This window comes from Plasmodium vivax, chromosome 4, assembly GCF_000002415.2.
Source record: "Plasmodium vivax chromosome 4, whole genome shotgun sequence".
In the NCBI taxonomy this organism is placed as follows: domain Eukaryota; phylum Apicomplexa; class Aconoidasida; order Haemosporida; family Plasmodiidae; genus Plasmodium; species Plasmodium vivax.
The window spans coordinates 370,566-393,998 of record NC_009909.1 but is presented as its reverse complement, the minus strand read 5'-3'; the positions used below and the strand labels follow the sequence as shown (position 1 = coordinate 393,998).

The 23,433-nt window shown below is 52.0% G+C and overlaps 4 protein-coding genes across 4 annotated transcripts, besides 12 other annotated features; 2 read left to right on the top strand and 2 right to left on the bottom strand.

The window, feature by feature from the left end:
* Positions 1-113: 113 nt before the first annotated feature.
* Positions 114-178: a microsatellite.
* Positions 179-381: 203 nt separating this feature from the next.
* Positions 382-418: a microsatellite.
* Positions 419-735: 317 nt separating this feature from the next.
* Positions 736-5,541, top strand: PVX_002925 (hypothetical protein, conserved; the record flags this gene model as incomplete). Its single annotated transcript, XM_001612874.1, has 1 exon — positions 736-5,541. The coding sequence occupies one exon, from the start codon at positions 736-738 to the stop codon at positions 5,539-5,541; it is 4,806 nt and encodes a 1,601-aa protein (XP_001612924.1).
* A 716-nt stretch (positions 5,542-6,257) lies between these two features.
* Positions 6,258-6,277: a microsatellite.
* A 100-nt stretch (positions 6,278-6,377) lies between these two features.
* Positions 6,378-8,141, bottom strand: PVX_002920 (50S ribosomal protein L7/L12, putative). Its single transcript, XM_001612873.1, has 2 exons — positions 6,730-8,141; positions 6,378-6,594 (listed from the first exon to the last, which is right to left on the bottom strand). Exons 1-2 carry the CDS (start codon positions 7,460-7,462, stop codon positions 6,521-6,523), a joined length of 807 nt encoding a protein of 268 aa, XP_001612923.1. The 5' UTR covers positions 7,463-8,141; the 3' UTR covers positions 6,378-6,520.
* Positions 8,142-8,164: 23 nt separating this feature from the next.
* Positions 8,165-8,184: a microsatellite.
* A 367-nt stretch (positions 8,185-8,551) lies between these two features.
* Positions 8,552-8,650: a microsatellite.
* Positions 8,651-9,309: 659 nt separating this feature from the next.
* Positions 9,310-9,333: a microsatellite.
* A 56-nt stretch (positions 9,334-9,389) lies between these two features.
* Positions 9,390-9,497: a microsatellite.
* An 83-nt stretch (positions 9,498-9,580) lies between these two features.
* Positions 9,581-9,605: a microsatellite.
* A 496-nt stretch (positions 9,606-10,101) lies between these two features.
* On the top strand, positions 10,102-11,714 carry PVX_002915 (eukaryotic peptide chain release factor subunit 1, putative; the record flags this gene model as incomplete). The annotated part of the gene is made up of 3 exons (XM_001612872.1): positions 10,102-10,178; positions 10,393-10,547; positions 10,660-11,714. 3 exons carry the CDS (start codon positions 10,102-10,104, stop codon positions 11,712-11,714), a joined length of 1,287 nt encoding a protein of 428 aa, XP_001612922.1.
* An 801-nt stretch (positions 11,715-12,515) lies between these two features.
* Positions 12,516-23,378, bottom strand: PVX_002910 (hypothetical protein, conserved; the record flags this gene model as incomplete). Its single annotated transcript, XM_001612871.1, has 3 exons — positions 12,516-13,031; positions 13,185-17,942; positions 18,087-23,378. The coding sequence occupies 3 exons, from the start codon at positions 23,376-23,378 to the stop codon at positions 12,516-12,518; spliced, it is 10,566 nt and encodes a 3,521-aa protein (XP_001612921.1).
* Positions 14,335-14,356: a microsatellite.
* Positions 14,975-15,007: a microsatellite.
* Positions 15,916-15,955: a microsatellite.
* Positions 18,021-18,073: a microsatellite.
* Positions 23,379-23,433: the final 55 nt, after the last annotated feature.

Here is a 23,433-nt window from a genome sequence, read left to right as displayed (position 1 = left end):
CGTGCCCCCCTCAACCACGTCCGTTTTGTTTCCCCCGCCACGCCGGCTGCGCATGTCGCCCAGACGGACTGCCTCCCCAGCTCGCCCCACGCGCAAAAGTGAGTCCGTGGATGTGTAAATAAATATATACATATGTATGTACGTATGTATGTATGTACGTATGTATGTATGTATGTACGCATGTATGTGGGTGTATCCCTATGTGGAGAGATACGCCACCCTGACCGATACAGACAGCAACGCACACGTACGGGGGGAAGTTGCACACATTTTGATCTGCACCTGAACGGGGAAAGGCCAAGGGCGTGCCCCTGACAGTGAATAAGCTTAGTGGTAAGGAGTTGCAAATTCGCATGACCTGTTCATGTAAAAATGAACCTCCACACGCGCATTTTTTTTTTATTTTTTTTATTTTTTTATTTTTTTTTGGGTAGTCCCATTATAACCGGCATAGCTCAAGTGGTTTAATTAACCATTTTTGAATTGCAATCATATCGTTAGCGTTTTATATTTTTTTTTTTTTTTTGTGAGAGTACCTAACCAATTAGTGGACAGCCCAAGTGTGCGTTCCACGTTTTTTTCACGTTGAACAGTCTGCAAGAAGGGAAGCAAAACGCACACGAGAGTGTCCGTTTGTGTGTGCGTGTTTATTAAGTTGTTGTGCCTCTCCCCCTTGTAACTCATAAATGAAGTGGTTCCCCCTACTCCCCCACGCCAAACACCCTTCTCGCCAATATGTCTGGGGAAAAAAACTTTTTCGGTAACCCCTACTCAACGAACGTTAACTATGAGAACGTGCCAGCGCAAAACGAATACGGGGGTGCCCCCCAGCAGGGCGTCTTCTACAACAGCGTAGCGGAGGGGATGTACAGTTACGCCCCGAATGAAAGTCTTTCGGGGGAGTTCTTGAATCAGAACATGAGCAGTTATGGGAGCCGAGGAATTGGGGTGAACAGCCAAAGCAGCCAGGGGGGCTACCCCGGGGTGCGTGGCGGATTTGGAGGTAACGCTGCGAGTAGCTACGGAAGCGGCGGCAACTATGGAAGCAGCGGTAACTACGCAAGCAGCGGTAACTACGCAAGCAGCGGTAACTACGGAAGCGGCGGCAACTACGCAAGCGGCAACACCTACGGGAGGGGCTACATGAACGAGTCAGGCAACTTCCAAGACAGGCCAGGGGCAAGCCACTCGGGCGTGAATGCCGCGAACAACTTGACCTACGCAAACAGCATGGGGGGAGTGAGCGGCATGGGAGGAATGGGCAGCATGAGCAGCATGAGCAGCATGGGCAGCGTGGGCAGCATGGGCGGAGTGCAGAATCTCCACAACTCGTTAAGCGGCATGGGGGCGATGAACAGAATGGAAAATGTGTTTATGAACAAAAATGTGAAAAGGGGCATGCAGAGGGGCTACGAAAATGGGGAGGCAGTTAGCTTTAATAACATCGGTGGTATGCACAACACGTCTGGCGGTATGACCACCGTAGGTAGTGCCGGGCAACGCGGCAAAGGGGGAACGTTAAATGTGATGCCCCATGCGAGTAATATGTCGAGAGCCAATGCGTATGGTATGCAGAGGACTTTGGAAAAGGTGAACAGCGTGGTGGGTGGCGATCCCGGCGGTGCAAGTAACGATGTGAAGAACAGGCTGACCAGCCACGCGAACACGACCCAAAGCAGGGGAGGCTTAAACAGCTGTGATCGACAGAGTGGCTTCCCAGGATTGAGCAACATGCAAGGAGTGGATGGCATCAGCGGGTATGGCAGCACCAACGGGTATGGCAGCGTGAACAGCTTCGACAGCATGGGCAACCAGCCCGGAGTGATCCACGCGAGCAGCGAGCTAAGCGCGATTAGCAGTAGAAACGACCTGTCGAGGGCAAATAATTACCACCCCCTAAGTGGAAACAATACCTATGATAGTTACCGCCTGGGTGACTATACGACGGATAGGAGCGGCATGCGAAGCCATAACGCCATGCAGCAAGGGTACACCACTCCCAGCGGCAACTACCTAGAGGCCCAAAACAACAACAGAGCCACAACCGCGCAAGGTCTGAACAACCGGTTTGTAAATCAGGGAACTAGTTACCTAGGCAGTAACCACCCACCGAACAGCTCCTACCAAAAGGGAAACATGAGGAGTAGTGTGAAGAGCACCATCAAGAATAACATTAACATGTTGAGCAAGTCCTCAAATGAGACCTTCAAGAAGGAGCAGCCCGTGGCATACACCCCCAAGGGAAGCGCCGCCTATGCAGTTCGGGGCAGCGTTAGCAGCGGAGTTAGCAGCGATGTTAGAAGTGATGTTAGAAGTGATGTTAGAAGTGATATTAGGGGTGATCTACAGGGGGGCCAAGGTAGGAACCTCCCTCCGAGTGAGTACCCCTATGATCGCCCCCCCTTCAACCAACAGTACAGGGGAGGGGAAGACAAGTTAGCTCTCCAGGGGAGCAAAGGAGCTCAGAATGACCCCAACAGCAGTGTAAGGAACAACCAAATGGTGGACTCCAGCCTGGCGTATGGCGGCAACAGAGGGGGATTCTTTTACGAAGGCCAGTATGCCGACCAGGGTTCCGCATGGGGGGGGGACTACAGCGCGGGGCCTGCGTATGAGAGGGGCGACTTCAAAGGGGGCTCCGCAGTTGTGGGTAGCGGTGTAGGCGGTACGAGTGGCATTGGCGGTGTTGGCGGCGGTGCGAGTGGCGTTGGCGGTGCAGGCAGCTTCGATAACTCCTACGGTAACGACTCCTCCAGCTTTTACGGCAACAGCTCTGCGAACTTCTACGGCAGCGACGGGGCCAACTTTTACGGAAACGACGCGGCTAATTTGTACGCCAACGACGCGGCCAACTTCTACGGCAACAACGGCAGGCAGATCCACGACGAGGCAGTCACTCATCAGGGGGCGCTGCACCAGCAGATGTTCCTCGGGGCGGCGAACAGTAGCAACTTCCCCCGGCAGGTGAAGAGCAAAGGGAGGTCTAGAAAAGGAAAGAACAGCGGCCCGAAGGGGGAGGAGAAAAAGGCAGCAGTGAAAAATGGCAAGAGGGGCAAAACGAACGGCCTGAAGAGTGAAGGCGCGCCCGGTACTAGGGTGGGTGCGGGCATGGTAACAAGTATGGGCAGCGGCACCAGCATTAACCCCGATGCGTACTCGACTGCCTACCCCAGTGCGAACAACGTGAGTGGCAACCAAAACGGTGACCACCACCTCCACGACGGCAGTTCGAGCGCACTCACGCTGAACGTGTCGAATGGCGGGGATTTGGGCAACTTCCAGGGGGGAGCTGCAGTGGGTGGACAGGTGAGTGAGAAGGTTGAGGAGGCTCAGCATGGTGGGGCGGCTCAGCTGGGTGGAGCCGTACAGATTAATGAACCCGCTTGTCTTAGTGAACCCCCTCAACCTAACGAACCCGCTCAGCCTGGTGGAACCGCGCCCCAAGTGGAGGGCCCCCCGCTGGAGGAAAACGAGCAGCTGCTCGCCAATAGCCAGTTCCTCGAAAGCTACAAGGAATACCTGCAGCTGCAGGCGCAGCAATCGGGGGAGCGAAAAGGGAAGTCGTTCTCCCCATCCAACAGTAACCTCACGCTGAACAAGGATCTAGTGGAGATGATTCTTAGAAACAATAAGCACTCAATAGGTAGAAGCACAGACGAGAGCGTTAGTAACTCCTACACGAGCTTCTTAATGAATGTAAGTTCCTCCTATTTGAAGAAGAAATCACAGGGGGGCAGAAGCGAAACGGAGAGCAAACCGGATGGTGGTGACCACTCCCATGTGGGGGACAAAGCAGTAGAAGGTTATTCACCCAAAGTGGACCCTCTTGAGGGGGCACATCTGATAGGGGGGGGGTTATTAACTCCCCCCAGTAGGGCCCTTGAAGGGGGCTTTCCCGCGGGAGAGGCACACCAGGAATGTGGAGCGGATGCAGGTGAGGTGGAAGCGGTGAAAATAAAGGCGGAAGTGCAAGAGGGAGACCAACCGGGTTGGGCGGAGGCACAAGCAGTGGAACAAGCAGATGTTATCGGAGACGTCCCCGTGAAGAAAAAAGGAACGCGGGGGAGGAAAAAGAAAGTGCAAAGCGCACCCGCAGGGGAGGGAGGCATCCTACCCGAAGGCGTAAAAGTGGAGGAGAAGGAAGTCAAGCGGAAGGGCAGGAAGAGGAAGACGTATGTAGAGCCAGCTAGCCAAAATGGGAATAACCAGGAAATGCACAAACAAACAAACGAGTGTGTAAAGGGTATTCCCTTGGAAGAACCCACCACCCACAATATAAAAGAAGAAGAAGCAAAAATTAAAATTGACCAAATGGCAGTGTGTTTTAAGAGACCCAAGAGTGAAGCTCCACTGGGGGAGAACACCAATGAGGCTTCCCCAAATCACTCGAGCAACGTTTTTGAAATTTTGAATTATAAGCTGAAGAAATTTAATGTGCAAAATTGCGTCAACAGTCATGCGGAGGTGACCGTTCTGCTTAACAACTTCCTAAAGGTGGTGAGGTTAATAAACAGCCACAGGAAGATGCTGCAGGGGGTGTACGGCCAGGTGTTTAAGACCCCCAGTGAGGCTTGCCTGCGGAGGTACTTCGAGGCCAAGTTCCCCTTTATACAGTGCTACAGGGATAGGCGCTACGAGTTGGCCGACGGGGGGGAGGAGGATCAGCGGCAGGATGGAGAGGAGGGGGAAGAAGAAGAGGAGGAGGGGGAAGAAGAAGAGGAGGAGGGGGACGAAGAAGAGGGGGACGAAGAAGAGGAGGAAGAGGAAAACGGCGGCGTGAAAGCAGAAGTTCAAGCGGAAGTTGAAGCCGCCTCCGCCGCTAACCCACTGAGTGACGACTTCCCCCCTGCAAACGGAACGCCAATTGGGGAGAGCCGCTGTGGTGGGATGATGCCCCCTCTGGTTAGCCAGGCAGAGCTCAGCGGAAGGTCGCATACGGTTAAGGAGGAAGTGTGTACCCTCTCAAATTGGGAGAATACTGCCCACCGCGGCAACGACGAAGGGTGTAACCCAAACGGAAGTTCCCAAAGAGAATTAGAAGTAAAACCCCCTGGTGATCATTTGAATGGAGTGAAGGAGGAGAGTAGCAGTGGGGCCGACGGGATAAGCGTGTCGCGGTGGGTCCCACCTGGCGATAGTCGGGGCGCGGGTTACGCACAGTGCAGCGCCGGCCCCCCCGCGTACGTGCCGTCAGATGGGGTGGCCTACGTACGGCCGAACGGGGTCACCTACGCACCGTTAAACGAGGCCACCTACGTAACGTCTGATGTGACCACCCACGTACTGCCCAACGCGGCAACCTACATGGCAAGCTACCCCTCCGCCTTCCCCTGTGAGGGGTACCAAACGTATGCCGCGCAGCTGAATGGCCACCCCCAGAACAGCGCCCCGCAGGAGTTCATTGCCCCGCACCAGTTCAGCCCCCCACAGGAGTTCAATGCCCAACAGCAGTTCAGCGCGCCGCTCCAGTTCAGTGCCCCGCACATTTTCAACCCCCACGTGAATTCAGGCAATAATCTGAATGGGGATTCGTTCGGGTGAGGGGGAGCACCCCTCGAAAGGTTAAAAAAATAGAAAAAAAAAAAACGTTAATCTGGACAACCGTGTGCAGATTGCGCTGTGATAGGAACACGTGGGACGACAGTCCCCTCCTTCGAAACAAGTGACGAATGAGAAAGTGCTTCCACGCCTCAACCCTAGAGCGCACCGATTTTTTAAGAGGAAGAATTCGTAGTGGTCATCCCAAGTGTGGAAGAAGCAGTTCGGCTTAATCACCCTTAGAGGAAGAAAAGGAAAAAAAAAAAAACAAAAAAGAGTGGAGCTAACCTGCAGGGGTGCGTTCATCATTTTAGAAAATGACCCACCGTTTGAGTCCCTTTATTTGATGCAGAAAGGCGTTTCACTGTTTACCAAAAAAAAAGAGAGAAGGGAGGAAAAACACTCCACGTTACGTCTGTACAGCGTATGTGCTGCTACAACGCTGTCTGCACAGCCAGGGGGGGGAAAAGGACCTCCGCTTATGCACAAGAAAGAGCGTCCATGAAAAGATCACCCGCCTCTAGTCCACAGAGCTCACGTGCAAGCGCATGGCCAACGCTTGGTGGAGTACGCACAGTTGTAAAATTGGAAGGGGAAGAAATGCAGAGGGGATTCGCGCATGTGTGGGAAGAGCAAGCGGGAAGATCGCTCTGGGAGAGCACCGCGCTACGGCTGTGCGCTCGCGCAACTCCATTTCTCAGGGCAAGACGGGCAAGACGCACATTCCTATTTTTTTTTTTTTTTTTTTTAAGTCAATTTTTAATTCGAGACATTTTCTTTAAGTGTAAAATGGTTTCCTTTACGCAGCAGGACGGGGTTACCTCCTCAAGGGGGCACTGCCGACGGTTGGGTGCCTCCGCGGGGGTGTACATACACCCATGTACCTACGCACCACGAACAGGCATGTGGGCATTTACTCCACACATGGCACTGTTCTCCCATTTTGGGAAAAAAAAAAAAAAAACGCCGCTTTCCCGCTCCGTCATTCCAATATAATTGTGGCGCCCAGCTCCTCGAACTTCTTTTTCATTTCTTCTGCCTTTTCCGCGGGCACGTCTAAGAGGGGGCGAAAGGGGGGTGGTCAGGGTGTAAGTGGGTTGCGAGGGAGCGGTGAATTAGCGGCGAATGAGCGGCAAATGGGATGCAGATTGGCTGCGAATTGGCTGCAAACGCGCCTCAAATCGGGCCTACTCTTCTGCACGTAGAAGGGGGCGCTCTCCACCATGTCCTTCGCCTCCTTCAACCCGACGTTGGCGATTTTGCGAATTTCTTTAATCGTGTTGATTTTATTCTTTACGTCAAAGCTATCTAACTTAACGTTGAAGGTGCTTTTGGAGCTTTTTTTTTCTTCCTTCTTTTTCACCCCTGCCTGTTCGCCTTTTTCCGCCGACCCCAAATTGGGAGTTTCCCCCGGTGGAAGGACACCCTGAGCGTTTGCATGATTGGGGAAAGAAGAGCTCATAGGTGGGGGGACACCTGGGGAGGAGAACCCCCCTGCGGTGAAGAAGCTAGAGGGATGTGGAAAGGGGTTCCTATTAAAAAAAGAGGAATTATTAAACTGTTTCTGTCCGTCTAACTTCTCCTGGCAAAGGTCACACAGATCTGCCGCTTCAATTAGGGTTAGGTTTAAAATTTCATCCACAAGTTTTAAGACCTTTTTTGATGGCTTCCTTTTCTTCGAATCGATTTGCTCAGTGCCTTCCTCATTTTGGTTGCTTCCGTTAATGTCTTTTATTTTGTCAAACAGGTCGAAGCTGCTGTTTGGGGCACTTCCCCCACTGCCTCTCCGTGTCTGCAGGGCTTTGTTGCTCCATAGGGCTGCCCCGCTGAGAGCAGCTGCGCTCACGGCTGCATTTGCGTGGGCACCATTTGGGTGCAACCTCGCTCTACAGAGGGCGTTTTTTACAAGGGCGTTCCTTTTCATTCTTCGGTTGGGTGAGCGGCTGTGCGGGGGGAGGTTCCGCGCAGGTAATTGGGGCAGCTTCACCAGTGGGGGAAGTTACACCCGTTAGGAGAGCCTCACCAGAAGGGGAAGCCACACCAGTTAACGCCGCTTCACCAGTTGGGGCCGCCTCACCAGTGGGGTGCCCCTCCCCCGCTGCACCGATTTGCACTCTGCCCCTTCGCAAACGAAGCGAGCGCTGCTTGCACGTGTAAGAAGCCCCCCTCAAGCATGATTTCAAATAATTAGGCGATTCGCGGAGTGGCCGCTCAAGTGCGTTCTCCCCCACAGTGGGGTTCCTCACTTGCTGCTATTTGTGATGGTCAGCCCTTTTCGCTTGCGAGGGAAGGTGCCAATTCGCCAGTGTCCGCTATACCCCTTCGCTTGTGTAGGGGTGTGCATCTGGCCGTATGCCCGGGCACCTGCGTGGAGGATCCCCGAGTGTGCCTCTCAACCGATCAGCTGAGTGCAACTGGGTAGCGTAGACTTCGCTGGGCGTGCGGCGGGCACTGCCGTTTGGGAAGCGGCGCGAGGAAAGGTGCGTTTCGCATCATCACGTTGTGGAGTAGTAATGTGGTGAGATTAACCATGTGGGGAGGTAACCATGTACGGAGGTAACCACGTAGCGAGGAAGCCATTTCATCGTGTCACCATTTTGCCGTGCCACCATGTAGGAGGAGGAACCTCTTTTCGATTTTTTTTTTTTTTTTTTTTGGGCAGTGGGGGCGCACTTGATTGGACCCTCCGTGAGGGTGTCCCCGAGGTGGGTTAACTCCAAAAAAAAAAAAAAAAAAGTCCCAGTAAAATGCGAATACAGTGAAGGTGGAAAGAGGCCGAACCGGAACAATCGTTGCTGTAGTGAGGCAGCAAAGAGGAAGGGAAAAACGAAAAGTGACTTAACCAAAAATGTGGGGCGGCATATATATAGGGTGGGTGGCTCCTTTTTCTTGCCCCTCCTGTGCTGTGTATATTGTGTGGCGGTGAGAGGACCCCCAGGAGCAAACACACAAAGAAGGCGATCGAAAGAGGGGGGAAGAAAAAACAGGGAGGAGAGCTTTTTTTTTAAACTCTTCCAAAGAAAAAATAAATAAAATAAGTAAAAAATAAGTGAAAAATAAGTGAAAAATAAGTGAAAAATAAGTGAAAAATAAGTGAAAAATAAGTGAAAAACAAAATAAATGCTAACTCCACGCACAGTGTGCAAACCACCCACGTTTTAATCACCCGGCTGCGCTGTGCAGAAGCTCGTGTGGCAGTCGCGATCATGGCTTCGCCCCTATGCGCGCTGCAGCTGAAGATATGATGTACCTGCGCGCGCGTGTGCTTCCACGAACCGCGCCCAACGTGGTTTGCGCCTAAGGACCCCCCCCAAAAAAGAGCTTTATAGGCTGAGTGAGTCCATTGCGTATGTACGTACAGGGTGGGCGCTGCATACTCGCGCGAACGCAGTCGCGAAAATGGGAAGGGGCCGAGCCGTAGCGATCATTTTGCAGAAGTGCAGGTAAAGCGGCCAAGGAAAGCGGGCCAAGAAAATCGAGCGACGTATTTCTAAATTGAAATTCACTGTTGCACCAAATGCTCATGAGAAGTATTTTGCCACGAGTGTATTTGTGCACCGCCTTATATGTATGTATCTACCCAGCCAGCCTGCCACCCTCCAACCGGTCAGCTTCCCCCCGGTCAGCCTCCACCCGGCCAGCTTCCACCCGGTCGGCTTCCACCCGGTCGGCTTCCAACCTGCCAGCCAACCCATGCAGCGCCGCGTAGCTGTGGGCCAAGAGGAGGAGCAACGTGCACTGCAAGGCGCAGTGGGAGAGGAGCCATTTTGACCGAAGAGCGAAAAAAAGAAAAAAAAAAAAAAAAGTGGAGATGTTATTATATGTGTTTCATGTTGCATCAAAGGGACGAGAAGGAAGAATCCCGCCTCCGTCGCTTTCTTTCGCCCTCTGCTCGTCCCCATTTGCCTCGTCCCCATTTGCCTCGTCCCCATTTGCCTCGCCCCCATTTGCCTCGCCCCCATTTGCCTCTTCGTTGCCAGCTGCCTCGTCGTTGCCAGCTGCCTCTTCGTTGTTATCCTAACCTTCACGTCCGGAACGTCCGTCACGTTTGGCACTTCACTTCACTTCGCTTCGCTTCACTTTCGTTCCTTCTTCTTTCTTTTCTTTCTTTTCTTTCTTTTCTTTCTTTTCTTTCTTTTCTTTCTTTTCTTTCTTTTCTTTCTTTTTTTTTTTTTTTCCAAAGCGTAGATGGCCCCCCCACGCCATCCACTTCGCGCGCGCTTTGCATAACAACCTGTGCAGAGCCGAACCCCGTGGGCGAAGAACGTTCTTCCCCTTCTGCGCATTTCTAACCTAGGCACAGCCTCCCCCCATTTTGTTTGCCCCATTTGGTACCCCCGCGCTGGCCATTTTTGCTTGCATAATCGAGTTTGTCGCCATCGAGCTTTTTTCCCTTTTGCCTGTTTTTTTACGTGGCCCCCTCGGGCAAGCAGGCATCATTCTACCGCTTAAAGCAGTTTTATTAAAGCACCCACAAAAAAGGAACACCACCTTCACGAGGTTACCCCTGTATACGCATCCCCCACCCCTCCCATTAAATAATAAGAAAAAAAAAAAAACGCCATGGATGAAGACCGAGATGCAAACATCGAGCAGTGGAAAATTAAGAGGCTCATAAAGAAGCTCGAAAATGCCAAGGGGTAGGACAGATGCGGGAACCTTTCGCGTGGTGGAACGTGGCGTGCATTCTGCGTGTGGGATGCCCCCCACCACTTACTATGCGGATCGCGTTATGCTCATGTGTACGCGCGTTAGCACATCTGTACTTGCCATCACTTCCGCGCTTATAATCACTTCCTTCATTCCTTTTCTTTCTTTTCTTTTTTTTTCCTCCCCGCCGCTTCCCCCCCGAAGGAACGGAACGAGCATGATCAGCCTGATCATCAAGAACAAGGACGAAGTGTCCAGAATAAACAAAATGCTGGCGGACGAGCTGGGGACTGCCTCCAACATCAAGAGCAGAGTCAACCGGCTGAGTGTCTTGTCCGCCATAACGTCCACGCAGCAAAGTGAGCGCGCAGCCACGGCGAAGCGGCGAAGTGGCGAAGCAAAACGAGGCAGTCGCCGCCAGCACCTCCACCAACCGCTAACGCAGCTAATCACCGCTAACCCCCCCCGCAGAGCTGAAGCTGTACAGCAAGACGCCGCCCAAGGGACTCGTCGTTTTCTGCGGCACGGTGATCACGGAGGACGGGAAGGAGAAGAAGATGTCGATCGACTTCGAGCCATTCAGGCCCATCAACACAAGTCTCTACCTGTGCGATAATAAGTTCCACGTGGAGGCCCTAAAGGAGTTGCTCGAAAGTGACGACAAATTTGGGTTCATCATAGTGGACGGAAATGGAGCGCTCTTCGGCACCATACAAGGAAACACAAGAGAAGTAATAAGGAGATTCACCGTGGACCTTCCCAAGAAACATGGCAGAGGAGGTCAAAGTGCCCTTCGTTTTGCTCGCCTCAGATTGGAAAAGAGACACAACTACTTGAGGAAGGTAGCCGAAGTAGCCACATCCGTTTTTATAACAAATGATAAAATAAACGTGTCGGGGATAGTACTCGCAGGAAGTGCAGATTTTAAAAACGACCTCCTCCACAGTGACATGTTTGACCAGAGGCTCTTCACTAAAGTTATTAAAATCGTTGACATATCATACGGAGGGGACAATGGCTTCAACCAGGCAATTGAGTTAAGTTCTGAAGCTCTCCAAAATGTGAAATTCATACAAGAAAAGAAGTTGATTGGGAAATTTTTTGAAGAAATAGCCCAGGATACGGGGAAGGTCGTATACGGGATTGAGGACACTTTGAAGGCTCTTGAGATCGGAGCAGTGGAGCTACTCATTCTGTATGAGGGGTTGGATGTCATTAGGCTAACCACAAGGAATGCCATCACCAACACCACTCGGACGATGCATATATCTCCCCAGGACGAGAAACAGGAATCGCTTTACAAAGAGAATAACGTCGAGCTGGAAGTCGTGGAGAAGATCTCCCTCACCGACTGGGTGATTAACAATTACAAGAAGTTCGGGGCGTCCCTCGACTTCGTCACCAACAAGTCCCAGGAGGGGGCGCAGTTCCAGAAGGGCTTCGGCGGCTTCGGCGGCATGCTCAGGTACAAGCTGGACCTCAATTTGTACGACGAGGATGTGGAGAGCGACGCGGAGCTCTTCTGAGGGGCGAGGCAGCGAAGAAGCGGCGAGAAGCCGCGAGAAGTGGTAGGAAGCGAGTTAATCGAGTTGACGCGGAAGAAGTGGTCGGAAGCGAACCGCGTTGAGTGAGGGGAGGCGCACCGTCCGTACCCCCCTGCACACGGCGGCTGCCCCCACGTGATCTTCTAAATGTTCTCCGGGCAGCACTCGGATGGCGCTCTATTGGGATGCCTCTTTCCATGGGGAGCCCCTCAACCTCCCGTTTCCTTTTCCTTTTCCTTTTCCCCTCCCCCTTGTATGTGCATACGTTACCACCCCATGGTGTGTTCCCCCTCGTTATTTGTTTTGATTAGTTTTGTCTCCCATTTTTGCACTCCCCCTCATGCACCTGTCGGGTCTCTCCCCCCACTTTTCCTCTTTCGGCCCATCTCTCCACCCACAAATCAACCCATCAACCCATCAACCCATCAACCCATTTGTTTTTTCGCCTCCCCAATGTGCCTTATCAACTGAGTGTATGTCCCCCCATGTGAAAATAAAAAAGCGATTCACCATGTGAAAAAAAGAAGCGATTTTTTTTTTTTTTTAATTCGTTTAAGAGGAAGTTCCCGCGTGGCACCGCTCGGGGCGGGCCCAAAATTCGCGACAGGCGGTGCACTGCGTGGTGGAGCACGAAAAAAAAAGAAGCAGAAAACGTAGATGACGTGGGAGACGAAGAAGAAGCAGCCTGGGCAACCTCGGCCGCTGCTCTGGCTGCACTCGCTGAGCTCGCTTCGCGCGCTGTGCTCGCCGCTTACCGCTCGCTGCGCTCCCGCCGCTCACCGCTCACTTCTTATGCATGTTCACGACGTAGTTGTAGATGAGGGAGCACTTCTTCTTCAAGCTGCTGGTGCAGATGTTGGAGGGCAGGAGCGTGGCGTTGATGTGGATGAGGTAGGAGCAGACGTTGCTGATGAGGATCTGCTTGAGGCACGAGTCTTCGCAGGTGTCCTTCAGCTTCTCCAAAATAAAGGCCCCCAAAAAGGCACTTCTCTCGAGGATCTCCCCAAGAATGTCATAATAGCTCTTCAACTCTATCATTTCTGGGAGGAAGTTAAACATGTAGTCGTCTCTGTAGACCCTCTTCGTGTGGACGTACTCGTCGATCGATCGGTTGTATTGGAGGACCTCCCCCAGGTAGTTGGAGGCGTCGCTGCCCGAGTGGCTGTCGCTCAGGTAGCAGCTCAGGCTGGACTTGGCCGTGCCCCGCGCGTAGTGGATCTTCTCCCGCTTCTTCTCCTTCACGGAGTTCACGATGTCCAGGCAGATGGGCACGTACGAGAGCCCCCCCTGCACCTTGACCTGCGGGTGAGAGGAGGGGGAAAGGAAAAAAGCAGTAAGGGTTAAGCGGCGTTAGGAGGCGGCGCTAAGGGGCGGCACGTACGATCAGCTGCGTGTATGGTAGCCACGTGTATGCCCGCTACGCTTCGCGCATGACCGCTCCACTCGACCTACCGTGCGGATGAGCGTGGTGTTCTTGCGGCCGAAGTGCTCGATGATGTTGGTGACCAGGCGCGTGGACTTGAGCAGCAAAATATAGAGGTGCACCACGAAATAAGAGTAGGTGAAATACGGCGTCTGAATTATGTTTACCACGATGGTGTTATAATTTAAAATACATTTGTAGCAGAGGTAGAGGACCCTCTGAGTGAATAAAGATAAGTCGTTCCTCCTCCTCCTCTTCCTCTTCTCCTTGTCGACTGACTCACTCGTAGATGCACTGATTTCATAGGGGCTGTACGGATCGATGATGACCTCCTTTTCAAAAATGAATTTCTCCAAAATTCTGTTAATGTAAAACAGGTGGTGCTCCACCCCCTTGCTCATCAGAGATATCAACAGCTGATTGATGTTGAAGCAGTTGCAGTAGTAGGAGGTCTTGGTCAGCAGCTCCACGTACAGGTAGGATTCTTCGAAAATGGCCAGGCAGTTTATTTTTTCTATTTTTAAGAAGATGAAGTTTATTCGGTCGGACAGCTTGCTTATGATGCTCAGCATGGCGTCCAGGAAGAACTCCGCTTCGCCCTCCACCGCGGGGGCCACGGCGATTGCGATTGCGGCTTTGGCGTTCTCTTCTCGTGCCATTGCGATTGCGGCATTGGCGTTCTCTTCTCGTGCCATTGCGATTGCGGCTTTGGCGTTCTCTTCTCGTGCCATTGCGATTGCGGCATTGGCGTTCTCTTCTCGTGCCATTGCGATTGCGGCATTGGCGTCCTCTTCTGGTGCTCCCTTCACTTCTTCTCGTGCCGCCCCCCCCCGGACATTCTTCACAAAAACGTACAGCATCTTTATTAGCAGCACAATGAGGGAGCAAAGAATGATGTGGTTCTTGTTCCGCACATACTGCTGCTCGTGGTTCAGGTAGTAAATGGCGCTGAAGGTCTTGCTCCTGTCAAAGATGGCATGATATATGTCGGGCACGTAGAGCAGCTTCGTGAGCATGTCCCCCCTGATGATGTGCAGGCACGTCTGCTGGTTTAAAACCATGAAGGTCAGCGTGTTCACGTAGAAATCGTAGTACTCGGTAGAATCCAGAAAGTTATTGATTCTGTTGATCTGCTCGTAGATGTCGTTTTTTAAGAACCCATAGATGTACTCATTTGCTGCGTCGAAAATTTTTTTTTTTTTTTTTTTTTTCTCCCTCAGGCAGGTTAGGAAGAAGTTATAGAAAAGGTCGTACACGGTGTTTATTCTGTTGTAGAGGAAATACAGCAGCATGCGCTCGATTGGGCTCGCCTTGGCCACGTGGCTGTCTCGGTTCTTCATGTTTTCGTGGTGGGCCCGGTAGCAGTCCTCCAGGACTCCATTCAGCGTCGCCACGTACAGGTGCAGGCGGTGAAGCGGTTGCGTCAGGTGGTGCTGCGTCTGCGTCTGGTGCTGCTTCCGCGGCTGCTCCTGCTCCGCATCGCCGCTGCTGCCCCGTCCTCGCTGAGGGATGCCGCTTCCCCCCCCGTGGAAGAGCGGCCAGCTGAGTCCCACAAAGTGATTGCTGTAAATCCGAATGGTTACGTAGAACAGCTCCAGCAGGTTGACAAACAGGCTGATGTTAAAATGGTTCGCGGGGTACATGCACTTGAGGATGGCGCTGGGCACATACAATGCGTTGAAGTTCCTCTGGAGGTACAAATTCTGGGGGTGGAACTTAAAGTTTTGGACGTGCAGAGTGATGCAGCGGATGAACAGGGAGAGCAGGAGCGGCACATCGTGTGTGAGGCTGTTCTGATTTGACTTTTTTTTTTCACCTTTTTGACTTGATTTTTTTTTTTTTTTTTTTTTTTTTTTTTTTTTCCCTTCTGTGTGGGAGTGTCCCGGGTGGGCGGCCCCCCCCACGAGACGATACTTGTCCACCTCCTGCCTCGTCATGCCGCTCAGAATGTCAAAGACCATGTGGTCGTTCCTATTTTTTACATTCGAAATGAACGACTCGTGGGAGAACATGTCTGTGTAGAAGCTACCCTGGTGGTAGAGGTCCATCCCCTCCTCGCTCACCAGCGAATCGTGGCTCTGTTGTTTTAGGGAGCCCCTGTCGTTGCTTCGCTTCTTTTCCACGGACGGTTGCTGCTTCGATGTGTGTTCCTCCGAGTGGCCAGCAAAACCCCTCGAACTGATGATGCTCAGCAGGTTAATCAAAATGTTAGAAACCAGGATGTAGTACAGCGCGTTTTTGCTCACTTCTCCTGAAGGGGTAATAAACGTAATGACCGCCTCGAATATGAAGAAGAGGAAGGGAGAGCTCCCACTTATGTTGGCCCCCTTCAGTGCTTGGCTCTCCTCCTTCTGGAAGACCTCATCGTGGAGCAACTCCCTATGTTTTATTATAATCACCAGCTTGTACAGCAGCAGGAGTAACCTCATCCTGCTGTCGTAGGTGCTCTGCGTGAGGTTAATATACTGCATGCAGTCCACTTCGTTTTGGAAAAATTTCGAAAAGAGGAATATGCTCGAGGGGGAGTTCACCACCGAGTCGACGCTGCTATTATGCGCGTTCTGTTTTGTTTTTTTTTCCTTTTTTTTTTTTTTCTTCCTTTCCATGTGCTCGTCACTCGGGGGAAAGAACGGGTCGACCCAGTGCTCTGCGCAGTACGCGCTGAAGGGCCACTCGCCCTGCTCCCCCGAGGGGTCCCTCCCGGGCAGCGACTCGGGTTCATTCGCACTTGATTCTGCATTTACAGATTTGTTAATCAATTCGGGGGGGGCACCACCACTACCACCACCACTATTACTACTGCTGCTACCCTTGGCTGCTCCTGCGGGATGACCCGGGCGCTGCTTCCCCTCCTCCGGCAAAATACTCTGCAGGTTACCAAAAATCGACGCGTCTATTTTTTTCCTTAGCGTTTGATCCGGCTTGTGCTCTCCGCTGTGGAGCGGTGCGCGGTTGTGGCCTTCCCTATTGAGGCCTTCCCTGTGGGGGTCCTCCCTGCTGAGGTATTCCCTATTGAGGTCTCCCCGGGGAAGTACCCCTTGGGCGCGCCTCCCCCCCTCATGGACTGCCCTTCCTGCCATATGCGCCGCTCTACCAGGTGGGAACCTGGCCCCTGGAAATAGGTCAATTGGGTGGAGGTGCCCCTGCGCGACGGCGCTCCCATCAGCGCTACCGCCACCACTCCCACAGCCAATCCCATGAGCGCTCCCCCCCCCTGCACTGACGTCCACACAGTAGAGGTAGTTCCTAACGTCGAAGAGGAAATTCTTCTTCCCATATCTTTTCGCCTTCCCGTGGAACATTCTATTATACACATAGTCGGCATCTAACAGCTCCACCTTCTTCTGAATTAGGCTCTTCATCGAAACGCAGTGGCTAGTCTCCTCGAAGATGCTATCACCTGACCGATGGGACAAATTACCTTGCTCGTTCAGGTTGAGGATATACCTCTGGTTTATCTTCCTCTGGTTGATAACGGCAAGGACATTTTCAATTAGCGCGTCGTCACTGATGGGTCCGTGTGCTTTCACATGCACCCCTCTGCAATTCATGAGCAACATTTTGATGCTTTCTGAGGTGTCCCTTTTTTTCCTGTGGAGGTCCTGGTAGGTCCTCATCATTTGGTGCATGCTGTCGTACCGTATGTTAAAGAATACGCTACAGATGGTCGGATCGTAGGAAATGCGAATGACTAGTCTGTACACCAGCCTCTCATTGGTGTAGACCCCTTTGACGATGAGCTCGAAGAGCTCGCTCATGATATTGAGGTTATGCATGTAGTGGGTTAACTCTCTTTTTGCTTCCTTTGTGTATAGGCGGTGGGTCCTAGAGTGCACGAATTTGTCTGTGTTTCTTTTTAACCTCCGCGTGAACAGGTCTAGTAGCTTTTCTACGGTATGCCAGAATGGCTCCTTTCGGTAGAGCCCCTCCTCCTTGGGATCTTCTTCCCTTGGGTCTTCTTCCCCTGGGCCTTCTTCCTTGGGAGGGTCCCTCTTCTTTGGAGAATCTCCCTTCTTTGGGGAGTCGCCTTTCCTTGGAGAGTCGCCTTTCCTTGGAGAGTCGCCTTTCCTTGGAGAGTCGCCTTTCCTTGGAGAGTCGCCTTTCCTTGGAGAGTCGCCTTTCCTTGGAGAGTCGCCTTTCCTTGGAGAGTCCCCCTTCCTTGGAGCATCCCCGGGCCGCTTCCCCATCTGGGCCAGGTTAAAATAAATCGCGTTGGCAAAGTGGAGGGCCAAATTCAAAACGCGCAGGTGGTAGAACTGGTAAGACGCCACTTCGCAGGGGGGGTGCCGCTGCTTCTGCTTCTGCGGCTGCTCCACTGAGCTCTCCTCCACGTACCCCTCCACGTAACCCTCCACGTACCCCTCCACGATGCACAGGAGGAGGTCAAACAGATCGCGAAACACAGAAACGGTTATCAAGTCGTTCTCTTTTACGAAAGCGTAGACAAACTTGAGCACCTGGAAGACCCTCTTCATGTAGGCCAGCTTCACATTATCTGCCGTTGCACTTTTGGCGTTTTTCAAACAGAACCGAATCTTCTGCAGGAACATGTTGATGACCTTCGGGAGGGGCAGGAACCCCTCGCTGTACTTGCACAGGAAATATATGTTATTGAAGTGGTTCATTTTAAAAAATCGATTCAGGCTCAAATAAAAACTGCATATATTTTTGTAGTTATATGTAAGGAAGTAGAGCAGGGATATGGTGAGGATTTCCCGCTTCTCCTCCGCCTGCCTTTTTTCGATGCTCAGGATGTCGTTGTTGATGGCTTGGCTGACGAGGTCGTTCTGCGGGGGGGAAGAAGAAAGGTTGGTGAGCAAACGTAAAGGGCTATCGCGATGGGTTATATCGATGGGATATCTTAATTGGCAAACGCGCTCCGCTCAGCTCAGCTCCGCTTCGCTTCGCCTCGCCTCGCTCGCTTTGCTCACCTTCGGAATGACGCTCAGGGTGACCTTCGAAAATAAACTCAAAATCAAGTGCGACGCGTCGAAGAGGGAAAAAATCTGATTCGAAATGTTCGCACACACGCTGTTCACCTCCTCCAAAAAGGAGAGCTGGCAGGAGGCCTCCAGAAGCAGCGAAAAGAGGAGCAAAATGCGATTGACCACCTGCTCGTTCAGCTTCCTAAACGGTGGAGTCTTCACAGAGCCAACCCCCAAATGGGAGTGTCTATCCTTGTAGTAATTCTCAATATACTCGTTAATGAGGAAGTTAAAAACGGAGTAAAATCCACCTGACTTGTTCAGGTTATATTGGAACAAATTGTGCTTTTTACCTGACTGTTCATAATGCATAAGTAAAAAGTCGCTGAGAAAAAAAACGTAATTATTTTGCAGCACGATATTTAGAAAATTTTTTATGTGATTGAAAAATCTGGAAAAAGTGAAGTTGTATTTCTCTACAGGCGATAACTCTTCCGTTTCCGCTTCAAATGTCGCATTTAAGTTGGAGGAGTTCCCATTGATTGAGGAGCCATTCATATTGAAGTTCACGGTGGATGGGTGAAGCAGCCGCTCAACGTTCCCCGCGCGGTGATTCCTTTGCGCATTCGTTTGGAACGTATCCATGTGGGTATCGTCAAACGGATCTCCCCCATTATTAGAAAACTCGTGCTGCTGCAGGGAGGTAATTCCCCCATTTGGGAGAACCCCGTTTGGGAAAACGCCGTTACTCCCCATCAGCTTCCAATTGTGATTCCCCTTTTCGAGCAGGAGGATGTCCTCCAAGTAATCCACGGTGTAGCCCTTGCTGGCCTGATTCCCTGGGTCTCTCCCTATTTGGAAAATGTTAACTCTCTTTGAGGAGTACAGCTCTGGCTTGTTCAGCAACGTCTTGTGGTTAATAATAATATTTTTCATGAAACTGTTGAAGGTGGATGACTCGTGTCTGCTCCCATTTTGTGTGCAGAATGGCATCGACTGACTCTTCTGCTCCGCGTGGAGGGGCAGCAGCTCCTCCGTTGTGTCCTCCTTCCGGTGGGGCTGATGCTCCCCAGTGGGCCGCTTCAAAAGGGGAGGGTGCATCGCTAAGGTGGTGGCCAAAGAACTGCTCAACTCGCTATGCACATCCCTCAACCGTTGCACGTTCACCATGTTAATCATCTTCAGCATGTAATTCACAATCGAAATGGACACATTCAGGATGGAGTACTTGGTCAGCTTAAAAATGAAGGAGGAGGAGAAATTCTCGGTGAAAATTCTGTTGATATATTTCGAGAAGAGGAAAAAATAAAAGTCATCAAATCGGATGTAGCTGCTGTATCTTTTTTTTTTTGTTAAAAATGCGTTTATCTGCACGAAGTATCGTTTCAAAAATTTATAGAGGGAGGCAAAGAACAGCTTCACCAGTTTCTTAATGTCTATGTCTTTTTCCCTTTTGAAGGTGTCATCACAATGGGTGAAGACCCAGGCGACCCACTTCCTTTGGAGGGTCTCCACACTGTCGATCATCTGCAGCACTTTGTTTTGGAAGGACTTATACACATCCTGGTGGAAGTAGGCGCTGCCCTTCCTTTTGATGATTTTTTGAAATATTTTTAAAATCGCCTCCGTGCAGGGGTAGATTTGTTTTTTTTTTTCCTCCTCGTACACCCTGAGCAGGTCCCCGACGAAGCCCGCCTTGTGCTCCTCCGCTTCGAACAGGTGCATCAGCGTCACCACGCACACCTCCTCCAGGCTGAAGTGCTCAGCGATGTGCTCCGCGGTGTGATTCGCGGTGCGATCCGCCGTGTTATCCTGCCCGCGCGGGGTGGAGCGGTTGGAGAAATCGCTCTGGCTGGTGTGATCACTTCTATCGCTCCTATCGCTTCGATCGCTTCTATCACTTCGATCGCTCCTATCGCTTCGATCGCTCCTATCGCTTCGATCGCTCCTATCACTTCGATCGCTTCTATCACTTCGATCGCTGTGACTGCTGTCGCTTTGACTGCCAATGTCGCTTCCCCTCTCACTGCCAAGGTCGTTCCCAATGTCGCTCCCAAGGTCGCTCCCTGGGGCGGGCAAGCGCACCCGGCGCACCTCGTCCAGCAGGACGAACATCTTCAGGAAGGAGATGTCGATTCGGAAGTTCTCCTTGATGTCCATTTGGTCCTTCTCGTATTTGAAGTTGGCGAGGTCGCCGCAGCTGTCTGCGCGGCTGAAGAGGTTCTCCGTGGCGTAATTCTCCGCGGCGAAGTTCTCCCTGGCGAAGTCCACCGCGTTGAAGTCCACCGCGAGGGGGTTGCGATCGCTGCTGGAGGGGCCCTCCCCCCGCTCGTCGTCCCCATTCGTGTGCGTGTTCTCCCTGTCCGACGAGCTGAACATGTTCCGCGGCCTCTCCTGCGCGCCTTCCCGCTTCTCCCTCCGCAGCAAGTCCTCATGCTCCAGGTGGGAAAAAATTTGGAAAATGAAGGCATTGAGTTTGTTAATGTTTATCCTCTTCAAAAGGAAGAGCAGGCAGGTGGCGATCTCCTCGTTCAGCCCATTCGTCTCTCCGTTCGTCTCTCCGTTCGTCTGTTTGGTCGTCTGTTTGGTCACCTCTTTGTTCGTCTCCCTGCTCACCCCTTCGCTCACCCCTCTACTCACCTCCTTATACCTCAATGAGAGAAAAAAAAGGAAGGTGAAGAGGCTGACGAAGCTGTTGAAGACGTCGTAGCCCAGGCCGAAGTAGCTATTGAGCTTTATTTCGATCAGCACATGAAAGCACTTGTTAATTTTTAAAATTTTGCAAAAAAAAAGAGTGATGCTCTGGAAGGTGGGGAAAAAATTCTCGCCCAGGAAATCCTTCCTCCTGTTGTTCACAAAATTGCTGTAAATATATTTGCAGTAAAAGTCTAGTAGGATGTAGTAATACTCTATGTAGGTGATGAACACGCCGCTAGGATTGAGCTTCTTCCTCTTCAACGTCTCCATTATTTTGTAGTAGAGTGAGTTTTCCAAGACGGTTACTACGAACTCCTCCGTGGTGTTGACGGCCACCATTCGGGTGTCATTCCTCCTCGAAATTGCATCAACTCTCTTCACCACTTCGCTGAAGCTGACCAAATTGGCACTCGTTCCGATCAGCGCTTTTAAAATTCTATAAATGCACAGCAAGTTGTGATTGAACATGATGAGGTGCTCCACCGACGAGTTGCTGATTTTGCCGCAGAACATTTCCAGGAGGAGGCGGTTCACGTTTTGCAGAATTACGGGGTGGTACAGGGAGTCATCCCGGTGGCCGCCAACGAGTGAAGGGTCGTCTTTTGGGCCGCCAGTCGGGGGGGGGCCCTCCCTCCAATCGTTGCCCCCCCTGCCACCGCTTCCCCCCCTGCCGTACCACTTCAAATAATCGTAGGAGAAAAAAAGAGTCGAGATTTCCAGCAAAACATTTTTGCTCTCTATGGAGAGGTAGGGCGAGACGACCTTCCTCCGCTCCTCCTCGGTCGTGACGATCTCCGTGCTGCTGTAGCGGAAGTCGTGCAGGAAGTACCTGTGCGCGTACAGATCGACCTCCACCTGAGCGTCGTCCCCCTGCAGGTACTCCAGGCACAGCTGAATGTTCCGCCCCTCCTTCAGTATGTCCTGGCTAAACAAAATGTAGTCGTCCTTACAGCACAGGAGCGCGCAGATCTTCAGGAACAACTTCAAATCGATTGTCTTTTTAAAAAATGCCTTCTTCTCCAGGTGCTTCTTCATATTTTTGATGAGCGAAAAGTTGATGTCTCTCTCGGTCATGGGGGTGAGGCCTCCCTGACGCATCTTTCCACTGCCGCCCTCCTCCGCCATACCGTTTGACGCGGAGGAGAAGTCATCCCCCCCCCCCAGGCGGGGGTCCCTTCCCCGTCTCACTTCATAGTACGGTGGGTGGTCGCTCCGCCGGGACCTTCTTCCCCATTGGGGGTCTCCACTGAAAAGGGGGGCACCACCTCCCCCTCCCATCTCCTCTGTGTTATCCGAGCAGCTGTTATTGTTGTTTCCCAAATCGGCGTCTTCATCGAAGGGGAGCCCGCCGCCTTCCCTTTCCCTCTCGGTGCACAGAGCATTGTTAAGCACACGCAGGATCATCCTCTTGTATATGAAATTATCCCCCATGAGGCAGAACCGGGTGATTAATTCGTATAGGTGCGGTAGGCACTCGGCCACCATGCGGATGTTCTCCTCATAATTTTTAAAGTTCCTTTCACCATTAAAGAGAAAAAAAAATTTCATTAAAATGGCCGACTGGGGAGACACCCCCTTCACCAGTTTGTTGTGCTCATCCCAAGTTAGTAGGTTGCTCACCGAAGCTAGGAGGAAAATTATGGAGTACTCCTTCTGTAGGAGGGTGTCCGTGACGATGTCTCTGTGGGGGCGGCCCCTTCTTCCGACTCCCCCTTCAGCTTCTTCACCTTCCTCCGCTTCTTCCCCTTCCTCCGCTTCTTCCCCTTCCTCCCCCTCCCAGAGGCCCAACACCCTGTGGCTATCTACCTGAGAGGAGGACAGAAACATGCTCACCATGGCCTTCAAATTGCACTGCGAAAAAACATTCAGCCTCAGCTGCATATAAAAAAATATATTAACGCAGCAAATCTGGACGTTTAGAAAGAGGAGAATGTACTTATAGACCCACGTCCTGCTCTCCACATCTGTCCTCTTAATCATGTGAAAGTAATTATTGGTGTCTTTGTAATTATCCAAATAAATCTGCAACAGCTGCTGGATGTTGAGCTTCGCCTCCAGCACCTGGAAGAGCGTAAAGAAGAAGTTCCTCTCGAACGCCAGGTCCTCCGCTTTGTAACTCGGGTAGGCGTAGAACACCCCGCACGCCTTCAGCACGCACAGCACGTTTTTGAAGAGGTAGAAATACTCGTCGCAGTACAGCTCGTGCAGCTTGCCCATTTCCAGTCGGTCCGCGTTCCTCTCCAGGAGGGCGAACAGCCGCGCATCTGCATCGGCGCCACTATCCCCCTCATCGCCGCTCCCCCCGCAGTTGGCGGCCGAGCAGAGCTGCTCGTAGTAATACACCCGCATGCAGTGCACCAGCAGCTCCTTCGAAAAACCGAAGAAATACGCCTTGGAGTCACTGAAGCTCAGGTGCTCATTTATAAACTGCTGGAGCTTTAGGGAAATAAATTCCTGCCGCTTATTATCCGTGCGCAGGTAGGTCAGCACCTTGCAGTACCTCCTCTCGAACACCCGCAGGATGCCCCTCTCCTGTCCTCTGTAGCTGTTCGTTGACAGCAGCTCGTAAATTCTTTTGTTCGACAGGTACGCTTCCGCCATGGTGCCACTTTGTTTTTCTCTCTCGAGGGGGGGAGCCACTGCTGGCCGTTGGCCG

Bases quoted from the DNA above. Each gene is read 5' to 3' on its own strand.
- PVX_002920 (XM_001612873.1), bottom strand. From the start codon at position 7,462: ATGAAAAGGAACGCCCTTGTAAAAAACGCCCTCTGTAGAGCGAGGTTG. The intron at 6,595-6,729 runs GTAGGCCCGATT...GCCCCCTCTTAG, and splicing joins CCCCTTCTACGTGCAGAAGA to ACGTGCCCGCGGAAAAGGCA.